The sequence below is a fragment of the Caretta caretta genome, chromosome 1, assembly GCF_965140235.1.
Source record: "Caretta caretta isolate rCarCar2 chromosome 1, rCarCar1.hap1, whole genome shotgun sequence".
Lineage (NCBI taxonomy): Eukaryota > Metazoa > Chordata > Testudines > Cheloniidae > Caretta > Caretta caretta.
Genome location: NC_134206.1, coordinates 36,168,055 through 36,180,982, shown reverse-complemented (window position 1 = coordinate 36,180,982; position 12,928 = coordinate 36,168,055). Strand labels below are relative to the sequence as shown.

Genomic DNA, 12,928 nt, shown 5'->3' with positions numbered 1-12,928 from the left:
AGGTCGTCCACTGGATTTAGGTGCCTAACTTTTGAAAATTTGGCCTCACTAGCTTGAAACATATAAGCAATATCCTAGTAAATGAGCCTAATGTGTCTTGGAATGCCTATTATGTAGATAGATGGCCTGCCAGTCTATTCTCATCTGCAGGCCTTGCTTGTCCCTAGTGCTGATGAAATAATATACAAAGCAGCAGGATTTTCCTTCAAATACACTGTACTCACTATGTGTTGAAAGAAAACCTCTCTCTTACCTTGGTCCTGGTGGTGGTTTACCCACTTCAATCCTTCTAAGAGAAATAATGGAAGCTGAACAATAGAAGGTGAACTTATATCAGCTAAGACTCAAAGATAGAACTCCATTCTCTCAGGCCATATTAGACTCTCTGCCAATTGCTCTGTACTCTAAGGTGGTGTATACATTTTCAGAGGATGGTGCATAAACTGTATTCAGTATTCCCTGAGGATGGAAAACTGACAGAGTCCTGAGAGAAGTTGCCAAGAATGAGCCTGACCTGATAGAAGGTCATATTCGATTGTTCAACTTTTGGTAACTTGCTAAAAGACCTGGCTAAATAACACCCAAAGATGGAGGGCCTTATTCAGGTTTGACTCTGTCCCTGCTCAGTGACGTCAGTGGGATGGAATATGGCTGAGCAGGACATGAATAAAACTCGAGTAAGGACCATAAAGATTCATCAGCCGAGGAAACGGTAAGGGGTTTTGAGCCTCATTCCTGTCAGACACCATATGAACCTATTCAAATGAATAATCGTTGTCCTGTAGCATGTCATCATTCCATCCCACAATCTTTTGAACTCATTGTGTCTACCTAGGTACTCATGTGGCCTCTGTTACCTACTTTCTGAGCATCTCACAAGCATTTATCCTCATGACACACCTATTTGGTAGAGAAATATCATTCCAATTTTTATGAAGGGACCTGAGACACAGAGTAGCTTACATGACAAGACAGGAAGATTGTGGATGATTTAGATATCTAACTCAGGGTCCATCTACTAGATGGTCCTTCTACCTCCTCCCATTTTAGGTGCTGGCTTATTGACTCTACCCTATCACCCAGTATGATACTGTATGCTGATCTCACACATTGTTCTTGGTTTAAAACGGGACTCAGGAGGAAAGGAAAGAAAACGTTCATACTACTTTTGAGGGTGAATGTCTTAACAGATCCATAGTGCAAACCTATGTAGCAGGTCTGCAGGACAATCTGTGACTCTTGCAGGGTCCACCTAGCACTTAATGCAAACTGGAAGTTGGCAGTTTCTCCACCAAATAGATGATTATTAAAATGTTTTTAATCTCTCTATTTGCTTCTCAAATGTCATGGTTTACTGGAGAGTTATTGTTACAAGCTGCTGAATGTATTTTTGGCAGTCTGCTACCTTTCTTTATTCCACCTGCCATTTATTTGAACATTATTATCTTAGTGGGACACATCTCTTAGGGCCACATCCTGCTCTCATTGAAGTCAATGGAAATTTTTCCACGAGCTTCAACAATAGCAGGCTGCAAGGCTGCCTGGTAATTTCCCAGGTATTGACACCTGAACAACCAGGAAGTATAATGAAAGGAAAAGAGAGAAACATAATTGGCAGCATTGTTAAGATATAACAGGCTACAACCCACCTTCTGTTGTGCTGGTGTACAAGTACCTGGCGAAGAGCAAGAGTAGAGGACAGGCAAAGTCTACTACAACCAAGCAGGATATTTTCTTAATGCTTCTATGAATGGGGAACAACAATTATACTTACATACTTCAGAGGAATGTTCTGAAGATTAATGTTTGCAGAGCACCTTGGGATCCTTGAATAAAAGATACTATAGACGTGTATACATAAATGGTGGTAGTTTCTGAGAGATTCTGGTTTGTACTGGTAGTTTTAATGAGGCTCTCTGATTACTTTTGCAATCTAGGCTTCTTTAGCTTTCATGCCTGTTATCTAGATTAACACCTTGATAAATGTAATTTGGTCAATTTCCGGGTTAAATGAAGACAAAAGAAAATATGAAGCTGATGAAGCTTCCATTTTGTTTAATTTCAAATAACTCAAAAATGGACACACCGTTTGTTTATTTCATAAAGCTTTCATTCCTTGTTGGAATATTGTACGATAAAAATGAGCCTGGAGCAAATCCTGTTTTGGTATTGACACAGCCTGTCATGAACTTGTATGAACAATCCCACAATAATAATTAACTAACCAGCTTTTTCCCATCTCCTGCCCTTGCAGGCTTAAAAAGATCATAGCCAGCTTCAGAAATCTCCAAACACTTGGGCTACAAGGTGTCACATAGCAGAACAGCATAGCGTTTCCTTCTTTAATCATCACTTAATTTTGGAAGAACAAGGCTGTTGTGCAAACGAAATTGAACAATGAAATTACTGTGATCTTAAGCCCGTATTAAAGCTGAATAGAGACTGGTATTTCAGTCTCTTTCATTGGAATTCCATGCTGCTGGGGTCACAGGTGAACCCACTTTTTAGCACAATGGCTGTAGTTAGAAGTGGTTTTTAAATGCCAAAGGAAATTAAAATGTTCAGTTAAAAATACATTTCTAGGTGATAGATTTATTTATTGCTATTTCTGTAGCACTCATCACTATAGTATCTTAGGCCCAGATTCTGCCACATTTACTAATGTTGAGTAGCATATTGCTCTATAAATGGTCCCATTAACTTCGGTAGGGCTAATATTGGAGTAAGCTACTGTACAACATGAGCAAGGGTGTCAGAATCAGCCTCTGAGTGTCTACATGGTGAGTTATGTACCTTACAAATTTTTGTCTAGTATCACTCCATCCCATTTGCAGAATGAGGGTATAGGTTCTGGAGTTGAGAAGACACATTCTCATGACTTCTAAGTCTCTGCTATTTACTAAAAAGGGTTTTGTTCCTATATTAATAGTCCCAGAGGCTGGAAGAGCTGGTTCTTTCCACCATGGCCCCAGGGCCGGGGGAGCTCACTCTGCCCTGTCAGCCGGAAGAGCTGGATCTCCCCCTACGGCCCTAGGGACAGAAGAACTGTCATCTTCCACCCCAGGGCTCGCTTTCCTGCCCTGGTCTAGGAGGAGTAATGTGCCCCCACTGATTAGGGGGGGCCTGTGTCCCTACTTGCCCCCATTGTGCACGCCTAGTGCTACAAGGAAATTCAGCATGAAAGGATGGCCTTTTATTGGGGCAACTACGAATGGAAACAAACGTCACTCAGGAGATCAGGGTAAGTCACACAGGTGAGAGCAGTATGCTACAAAGCTCATGCGATTGCACACATGAGTTCTGTCCAGTGCAGATCCTTCCCCAATCCAAACTACCAACTTGCCTCCTCCTAAGTGAAAATCCTTTCAACTTCATGGTAAATGCCCTGTACTATTGTGGGACTGGACAAAATTGTGTCCAACCAAAGAAAAAACACGAGACATCGACAAGACAGTTCAGAATGCTTTTAGCACCCCAAATGTTTCTTTATGGGGTGAAAATCTGTATTAGAGTCACTGCTTTTCTAGGGTTTGTCTGTGGTGCGAATACGGGAAGGCCTAACATTTGAGCAGCGCACAGTTCCTGTTTTGTTGTTGAATATAAAAACATATTGTAAAATTCATAAGAGGTTTTTTAATGGTTAAGGGTGAAACCTTCCCATTAGATTCAGGAGGCATAGCTGAGATAAGCAATAGAAATTACAATCTGTGTAATCAGAAATGGAGACTTTTTTGCTTCTTTTGAAGACTTTGAAGACTTTTTTGAAGAATTTGCTTCTTCAATAGCACAGCTCCAGAAACATAGGGTAAAGCAGCCAGCACAACAGATTTGCACTGGCTGCAGTGGCTCTCATGGAGGACATGAAGTCTGGCGAAAAGACTGTTCTGCCACCACACCTCACAAATGCAGACCTCACTGAGGAGCTAGATGGGGACAGCACTCTATCAACCATTGTTGAACTTGCCACTTATGAGAGAAAAGCAACACTGGCTGCCATTAAAAAGTCATCATTTGCTGAGTACCGACAGTAGTATTTGACATACTGAAAATCCCCAGCATGCTGGGAATGAGAAATAACCATAGTAACTGGGCAGTACCTGTTAGCAAAGGTTGACTTTTTGATGGCTGCCTCTGTCCTTAGTTCCAAATTCTCTTCCAAAGGTGACAAACTTTAATGACACTTTAAATAAATGACAGATTTCAGAGTAACAGCCGTGTTAGTCTGTATTCACAAAAAGAAAAGGAGTACTTGTGGCACCTTAGAGACTCTGAGAGTACTCCTTTTCTTTTTAAATAAATGGATATCCATGAAAAGAAGGGAAGGAGAGACACATGATAGCACGGTACTGCCTGGTTGGCACAAAACAAATTCCCATCAAACAGTTCCCATTTTTTTTCACTTCAGTGATATTCATGTATCATATGTCCCTTGAATCAATTAAAATTTGCCACTAGTTACTGGTTGAGCCCTACTGGAGTCTGAAACCTGCTCCCATGACAAAGGGAAGGGATTGAACTGAAATCCACTGTCCTGATCACATGCAAAATGAGCGATCAGTCCACAGAGGTCTCTGACAGGAGGATTTCATCATCAGAAGTGGGGTGATGAATATGCATAGTATTTCTGTATGTAATGAATATCTGATTCCATTAATGTGAGAGTAGGGAGACCCATAAATTGCTGGTGTTATACCGCACACTGACTATGTAACAGGGAAAGATAGCTTTTCCCTGTTTCTTTCTATACGTCACTTGTGGAGATAGATGGCCTGATTCTCCTCACACTTACAACAGCTTTACACAATTGTTATTGCATTTTCATGAAGTAACTCCCGATTTACAGCAGTGTGAAGGAAAGGAGAACCGGGCCCAAGACTTCACATTGCAAATATTTCATTTCAAAATATGGCATAGAAAATATTTAAGCAGGTGGCTAAAAATGTACTTGTCCTGAAAATGTATGTGAATTAATGCTTGAGTACTGGAATACTCATAGCAAATAAACATAGGAGGATCATGAACATGGTTAACACAAAATTACCTTTGAAATAATACTCTTCCTTCATCTCTAGTGTTTGTATATATTATATAGGTGGATGTGTTATGAATGTGAGGTATTATTGGTTATTCACGTATATCTTTTCAGAACAATATGTGGGTTTCTTAATGTTTTTCAATAGGTTAGGAGCACTGATCTGTTACTTGAGGTTTCATCACTTGGGCTGAGGAGGGATGAGATGGAGTGAAATTGCTTCAGCGGGAGCATAAGCAGCTCAGCACACGTGAAAGAAAGGCTCAGGAAAAGCATGGATGTTAAGACAGCCAAATGAGGCAGTCTGAAAGAAGGTTTGGTCTGATTTTTATGTTGAGTAGGAATTATTTTTATAGTGCACTAAAGTGGAATTCAAAAAACAAATTTAGTTGATCTCATCCCCTATCATAGGGATGCTGTTACAGTGTTACCCATTCCAGTGAAATCCTGGCCCCACTGAAGACAATGGAAGCTTTGCCATTGATGTCAGTGGAGAGAGGATGTCACCCTGGATCTTTGCAAGCATTTTATACATGTACTTGAGCAGCCTCCTCTGTTCCATCTGTTATTGCGCTATATTCCCAGACTCCCTTACCCCAACCTTATACATAATTGCTTCATGCTTGGTCCCCCTTCCTCCTAGTCGCTTTTGTCCAATCTGCCAAACTGAAAAAAATCTCCACTGGCTAATGGTTATTACAGCTGATTGTTTCTTGCCATTGGTGGTAGACACTGTGAAGAAGACAGTGAAATTGAATAAAAAGCCCTATAAAACACGTGCACAGGAAACAATCCTAAGATTGCTAAAATAGACTTGACAGCAGCTAACATGCATATGAGTGGTTTTGCTTAGGCTTTGGCATAGTAAAGTAAGGGTACATCATCAGTGGGTATTTCTCTACTATTTGAGATGCAAGCTCTAGTCATAATTGCAGTGCTGCCTAGCACTTGTAGCTGTAGTTTGCCTGAAACAGTGAGAAAGAGATATTAACACATCATAAATATCTCTGGCTTACGAATCCCAAAAATACACGGACATAATGAATTTGCTTTTCCCAATTCTATTGCCTTTTAACTTTAAGAACCTCCTACCTCATGACATTCCACCATCTCCTTCTTTATTATTAACATTTTTCTTTTTTCATTTCTCTCTATCTTCTTCTAGCCTATCTTCTGTTACCACTCCATTGGTTGCAAAGGCCCAAACTTTCAAATCTCGATGGTATCTACAGTCAGGGACTAAAATTCATATCTGGGCACCAAAATAACTGGCCTGACTTTTCCTTGAGCATGCTCTAATTCACATTACATTGATGTTTTCCTTTTGATGTGGATAAAATGAGCCAAATTCTCCTCCCACTTATACAAGTGTAACCCAAGAATTACCCCACTGAAGTAAATGGTGTTAAAATGGTGTAAAACTAGAGAGTTCAGAATCAGGCCCATTATCTTTACACCAGTTATGAGGTTTTTCTTTGTAGACATGGAAATTATGCATATGGACAGGTGCTCTCTTCTCTATTTCCTCCTAACTAGTATCATTGATTGCACACACTTTTCCTTATTTTGTCTCTTGCAACTCTCACTTTCAACCCACCTAATTTCCTCCAGGCATCTGCCTCATCAGAGCCTCTTGCAAGTAACCCAGCATGGTGATCATGCAGGTAACATTTATTTTATTTAAATCTTTAGGATAATAAAATTGGAGGTATCAGATGTGTGTTAAAATGCTTCCAATTTTATCACACATCTAACACCTCCAATTTTATTATATAAAGATTTAAATAAAAAACAAATATGCTTTGCCTGTAAGCCAGAAATTCTCCTCTTTGATCGAATAAGCCTGATTCCATTTAAAGTCATTTCGGAATAATTTTATCTTCTAATTTCAGAGTGCTCATGTAAATGTGTATAGTAGTGAGTCTGAAGGCACTCCTGAAATGCATAATGCTAGAAACACAAACTTTAACTTTTTTTTCCTAGATAAGAAGGTGTTTTAATAAATTAAACACTGGCACTGATTATCTCCTAAATGTTGACATTTGAAATAAGATGCTACAAGCAGCTTCTTATCTAGAAAATAGAAGCCAGAGTCAATAACCAAAGCATAAAATGTAGGAATATTACTGATATCATGCAAGATAGGGCTGAATTTGGTGAAAGAAGCTGGTGAGATAGAACAGCTGCTCTTAACATTTGTTTAGGTTGACGAAGTAGCTAGTGTTCAACCAGTTTGGTTTTTAAATGGCCTTGAAAGATATGTCAACAATAGCTATTAAATCTACATCACTATCAGAAACTGTTACCTCCTTGTTGATCAAAAATATGAAATGGAGTAAAAGAAAACATAACATACCATGTTCACACACAACACAAAAAGAACTATATCAGGGACATCAGGGAAGGTGGAATACTATAACAACACATGTTATATTGTTATACTATTCCACCCACCTTAATGGAGAACCCTTGGGTGTGGCTACTCCATAGCCTTTCGAATCCAGATTTCCTCCCACTTTCATGGTGTCACACGGCTTTCGCTGTTCAATGTATTCGTTCATGGTGGACTCCAGGAGGAAGGCAAACTTGCCCTTGGATTTGCGAACACGGGCTACTCCCTCCGCTGTAGTCCTAGTGAACACTGATGGCTCTGCCGATTTCATGTAGGTCCACATCTTTTCATACACGGCTATTTTTGATCTCTGGAGAAAAATAAGGGAAATTAGGTACACCTTAGACGTTGAAGCATCGAATGCATCACAACTCAATGTACAATTGATCAAAGCTGGTCCCTCATGCCAGCAGGTTTTGGACAATTTTACCTGGGCAAGAGATTTCCTTGCACGCTTTGGTTATTTAAAAAAACCAAACACAGTAAATAACAATAATATAATAACAACAAACGTTAATCTTAGGTACCCTGTAGCCTCTGGGAGCCTTAATAAAATAATTGCAAGCATCGGCCTGAAGTCTCAGCTACACAAAGGCAGTTTTCGCTTCCAGAGCAGAGTAAAAGGATTTTAGGGTGACTGAAAATTCAAGCCAAAACTTACAAATGGGCAATATATCCCTTAAAAACCACAGAGCAGGAGAAAGAGAAAAAGAAAACAGGCCTCCCACAAATACTGGGCCAAATCTTGAAGTCCTTACTCAGTTTTAATGCTCACTTTTTACTCAGTCAAAACTCCTATTGCCTTTAGTAAGTTTTGCTTGAGTAAAGGCTGAGTAGTTACTTCGAAATACACCCCACACTAAAAACAAACATAAACAAATCTCAGATGTGCACACACAAACGCACACACACACTATTAAAAAGGAACCAAAATGGTGTATTGAGCTTTGATCTCAAAGACATGGCATCTTGGTCTTTCGTTTGTGTTATGGGAGAGAGAATTCCAATATCCATGACCCTTCGCCTACCATGCCCTTCCTCCTGTCATCTCAGGATTGTACCAGTGCTTCAGACCTCAACCAGAAATGTATGATAAATTTACAGCTTGTTGTAGATTACTTGGAAATCTGTCTCCCTGGTGCATGCTTAGCACAATTACAAATGATAATGCCTTATAGGTGGGAAAAGATGGTATTGTTTTTTTGTTATTGTAATTATCTAAAACTTTATTAAGAAAGAAAGAAGGAAAGAAAGAAAGAAAAGAAAAATTCTATTGTCAGGAATAAGGCTTTGCGTATTTGCTATTCATATTTAACATGTACAATTAAAAGCCACCTACCTTTACTCCCATACTCCCCCCAACAATATGGATACATATATTCAAACCTAGATAATGCACAACTTTTAAAATGCTGGCAGCTATACATCAAATGGCATCTCTCCCTTCCTCTTTGGCATGGGAGGAGAAGGCTCCTTTTAGTGAAAGTAGAATTTTCTAGGGGGCTCCATTCAGCTCTTGTACAAGTCAATAGGAGTTCCCATTGAAGCAGAATTAGGTTTTGGGCTTAGTCCTGCAAAGTACTGAGCACTCCTGGGAGGTGCTGAGTGCCTGCTTGCCCCAAAGTAGCAAAATGCTTATGTGCATCCATATTCAACAAAGCACTTAAGCGTGTGCTTAACCTTATGTCAGTGGGACTTAAAAATGTGCTTAAGTGCTTTTCTGAAAAGGGACAGATGCTGAATCAGCCTAAAGTCCCACTGACTTCAGTGGGAGTTGAGGTTTGTCAGCACCTTGTTCCATGACCGGCAGAATGGGTGGAACTGGGGAGATTTTACAAGACAATCTGGAATTAAAGAATTAAGTATTCACTTAAATCTATTTACCTTCAAAAGGTTAGTATGGGACCTCTGTAGAAGATAAAGAAAAACTCCCTGAAGTATTTATCTGTACCAATTACTGAATAATTGTATTAGTAATATGGCCAGAAAACAATGTCTCACCCACACAGGAGAATGGTGAAAGGAAACATCTTTGTGGTTGGAACATTTATCAGTGTTTGCTAGTGAACAGCATTTTACCACAAGTGTCTCATGAATATGCCTTGTGTAGGAGCTCAACAAAATCTCTTCATTTTTTTCAGCTGGTGCACACACTCTATTTATCGTGTTATGGAAAAAATACTGACAGCTAAAAAATTCCAATCATCAAAAATACCTACACAGCTCATCATGTCCATGGAACCAGCTCCGGCCGCTGTTACCCTGGTATCAATTCATACTACTTCCATAGTGTCCATAAGCCATGATAACTATTGAGTTACTCTGCATTTACATCTGTGTAACTGGGAGCAGGATCTGGTTCACCTGATTCACCACTGTATTATTCCTATTTTACATTAGGATAACTGCACTCATTTCACTTAGACTGGCATAAAACCGGAGTACTGCAGTGCTGAATCAGGCGCCATATCAAGAATGCTGACGTGTCCTTATCTGTCTCTACTTCCCAATCATTCCTGAAGTTTTTAGTGTGAGATTCTTGATAAGGTGAAAATATAGTGTGCTGGTTTCTCTCTTAAAACTAAAACATAATAAATTAAGGTAAAATTTTCACTCTTCTGTCTTAGCAAATCATGGCCTACATTTCCTAAAGAAGGTCTTTTTAAAAAAACCTTTTTCATAATTCAGTTTCCTTCTCCCACCAGGCAAACAGAAAGCACTGAAGTTCTAACAAGTCCTCATCTATATAGAAACACTGTCAAGCCTCCAACTTTCAGCTGAATAATTCTGTCAGCATTAACATTCAATATATAAGCTAAACTAGAATGAAAACCAGAAAGAAAACCAATAGATTTTCCACACTATAATATAAGGAAATAGTGAGAGGTTTGAATTCTCATACTTAGTCTACTAGACAATGCTACCTTTCATATAGGACTTCTTTTTTCTGCAAAACAATTGAAATTTAATTCTCTGCCTTTGAGTAAACTGCTCTCAATGTTCAGCTTTCACAGCTTCCAGCCAGCTTTAATAACAGTGAGAAAGGAACTCTGTTTTTCTTTTAAGTTGACTTTTAAAAAGAACATTTTTTTCTCTTGCTGATCAATCAGAACTAAAGCAGACTGCAAATTAGTTTAGATTTTCTGACATTTGGACCCCATACAGTCAGGGTCATGAGTGATCATTTTTCATTGAGATGGTAATTATTAATAAAATGGTAACCAACAGCATGAAGCCCCAAAACGATGAGAAGTGCTCTTTGTCTTCTAACCTTTTAGAATGCTGGACTGAGCGAATCAGGTGCAGTTTTCCTTTAATGTTTATCAAGGCGGGATCTTAATGTCTGTACTGTAAGAGAATTAGGTGAAGATGTTTGCATCCCTTTGGAAATACTTTATTGTTTCTCCTATATTTCTTGTTAAGTATTTTTTGCAATAGACATGGCAACATTGCCTAGATCAGAACCCTTTTGAAGATAAGCCTTCAGATACATGATTTAAACAAAGTGCTCCAGCTAGCCTAGTGCTCGTTAAAGCTTCACATTTATATGTGCAGTTACATTTAGTTTTTGTGGCTACTTTTGTCTTGTTTGCTTTTATGTTCTAAAGTACAGGGGAGGGGGGTAATGTTGAGACACAGTTGATCTTGCTGCTATTCTTTTAATTTCCAAAGATTAAAGTGAAAGAATGGTGTTTACCACAGGTGGACTCAAAAATGCTATTTCTTTTTTTAAAATGGCTCTTGTTATTTACATAGAATACAGAGTTTAAGCACAATATAGTAGTTATCCTTATAGCATGACTAGAAAAAAATGACAAAAGTGGCCGAGATTGGTAGTTCGTCCTTATATCAAAGGAGCTGACCTCATTATTTCAAAATTGCAGTTTGTCAAAGTGTTATGGAAGCTTCAGAAAAAGGGTCAAATTCTTTGTTTCTTTTCCCAAATCCTATACACGCACTCTGCAGCATTGCCAACAAGAAGTGAGATTTTATGATAGGCATGTGAAGTATATTAAAAAAATAATGGGGAACTATTAAGAAATGCACATAATGAATCTAAAGTTAAATAAAGCTGCCTTATTCCTCAGCCATTTATATATTTTAATTACCCTTACTGTGTTAGCTTAGTTAATGGAACTACTCATATGCAATGGTCATCATTTTGGTCTACACCAAGGATCGAACCTGGAATCTGCAAAACTAGAACCATGACTCTTCAGAAGTTAGTTAAAGAGCCAGACTTTGTAGCCCAGGCACCAAGGAGTCCTCATAACACATAGTGGTCAGAGGGTTACACATTGCCTCAGGACAAAGGGAACTCATCTGGAGCATCACAGGATCATAGCTGTTCAAAACCCAGACAAGCCCCCATGTATGTGACAGCCACTATCTTGGCCCCAACCTCCAGACCCAGAGCTATAAGTTGTAACAGACCCATCTTCTCTCATGAGTGGGTACAGAGAGGACATGTAACACACACTGAACAATGGATTGCACATAAGGCTAAACATATGAATAGGTGTTTGCAAGATTAGAGTCCCAGATTGTAAAATCTGTGAGTCAGGGTCTTTTCTAGCCGTATGTTCAGTAAGGCACCCACCATACTGATGGACACAGTACAGGTGCAAAATAATACTAAAACATTTTTACAAAGTCTTCTAAAATTTCTCCATGCATCTCCTGTGGTAAAATACCTAACTATAGGCAGGTTAGGAATGTGTAGCAGATTCTATGTCAAATCCTTAAAGGGATATTGTCAGTTATTTTGGAACCACATTTAAGTTTTGTTAAAAATGTATACCTAGTTGAGAGATTTCAGTCTGAAGGCAAATCCTAATGGTCTCTTTTTTTTGGGGGGGGGATGGGGGGTGGAGGAGAGGAACACCCTGGCATTTGTCAGTGTCCTTTTTAACAAGACTTAACGAAAAGAAAAACCACAACATTCCAACTCCTTGTTTCTACTGAAAACATCTTTTCTCTATGAACTTTAGCCAGCACCTGGCAGTTAATTAATCTCATATGAGGCTACTGGCTAACAACGTCTAGCTAAAAACGACATGAGAACACTAAGACTCATACCAGTTCAGCCAACTGGGCTGTACGTCCGACTGCTAGAGACAGAAAACTAAGCAGGAGTGATCAGTGTTTTTATGTACTGTTGGTAAAATCAGTGCTTTCTGTCTCCAAACTGCTGGGAGAAGAGAACAATACCTCCCTACCACACTGATATAGGAAAACAAATGAAAATGAACTAATCAATAGAGATAGCACACAACAAATTCATATAACTGGTCATTTATGCTGTTTTGTAATGCTCCAAACCCACAAAAACATCACATTTTCCACGTTCTATGTAAGTCAGCGATTAGTAAAATTTGTATCCAGTCACCAGGCTTCAGATACTTCCCAAAAGCAAAAGAGTCCCCAGCAAAACTTCTAGGTAGAAGCAAAACAGCAAGACTCCTTATAATCATCATAGCTCATTCAATGCAGGATATTATTTC

At 39.1% G+C, this 12,928-nt stretch overlaps 1 protein-coding gene across 10 annotated transcripts in view; it reads right to left on the bottom strand.

Annotated features, from left to right (window-relative positions):
• GRIA4 (glutamate ionotropic receptor AMPA type subunit 4) overlaps positions 1-12,928 on the bottom strand; it is a 283,762-nt gene that overhangs the window by 36,870 nt on the left and 233,964 nt on the right. For all 10 annotated transcript variants that reach the window (XR_007355785.2, XM_048844283.2, XM_075127061.1 and 7 more), the window contains one exon: positions 7,487-7,734. Coding sequence is in view for 9 of the 10 variants with exons in the window: in XM_048844283.2 (XP_048700240.1) it covers positions 7,487-7,734 (248 nt within the window). In the remaining variant the exon portion in view is untranslated. The remainder of the gene's footprint in view (positions 1-7,486; positions 7,735-12,928) is intronic.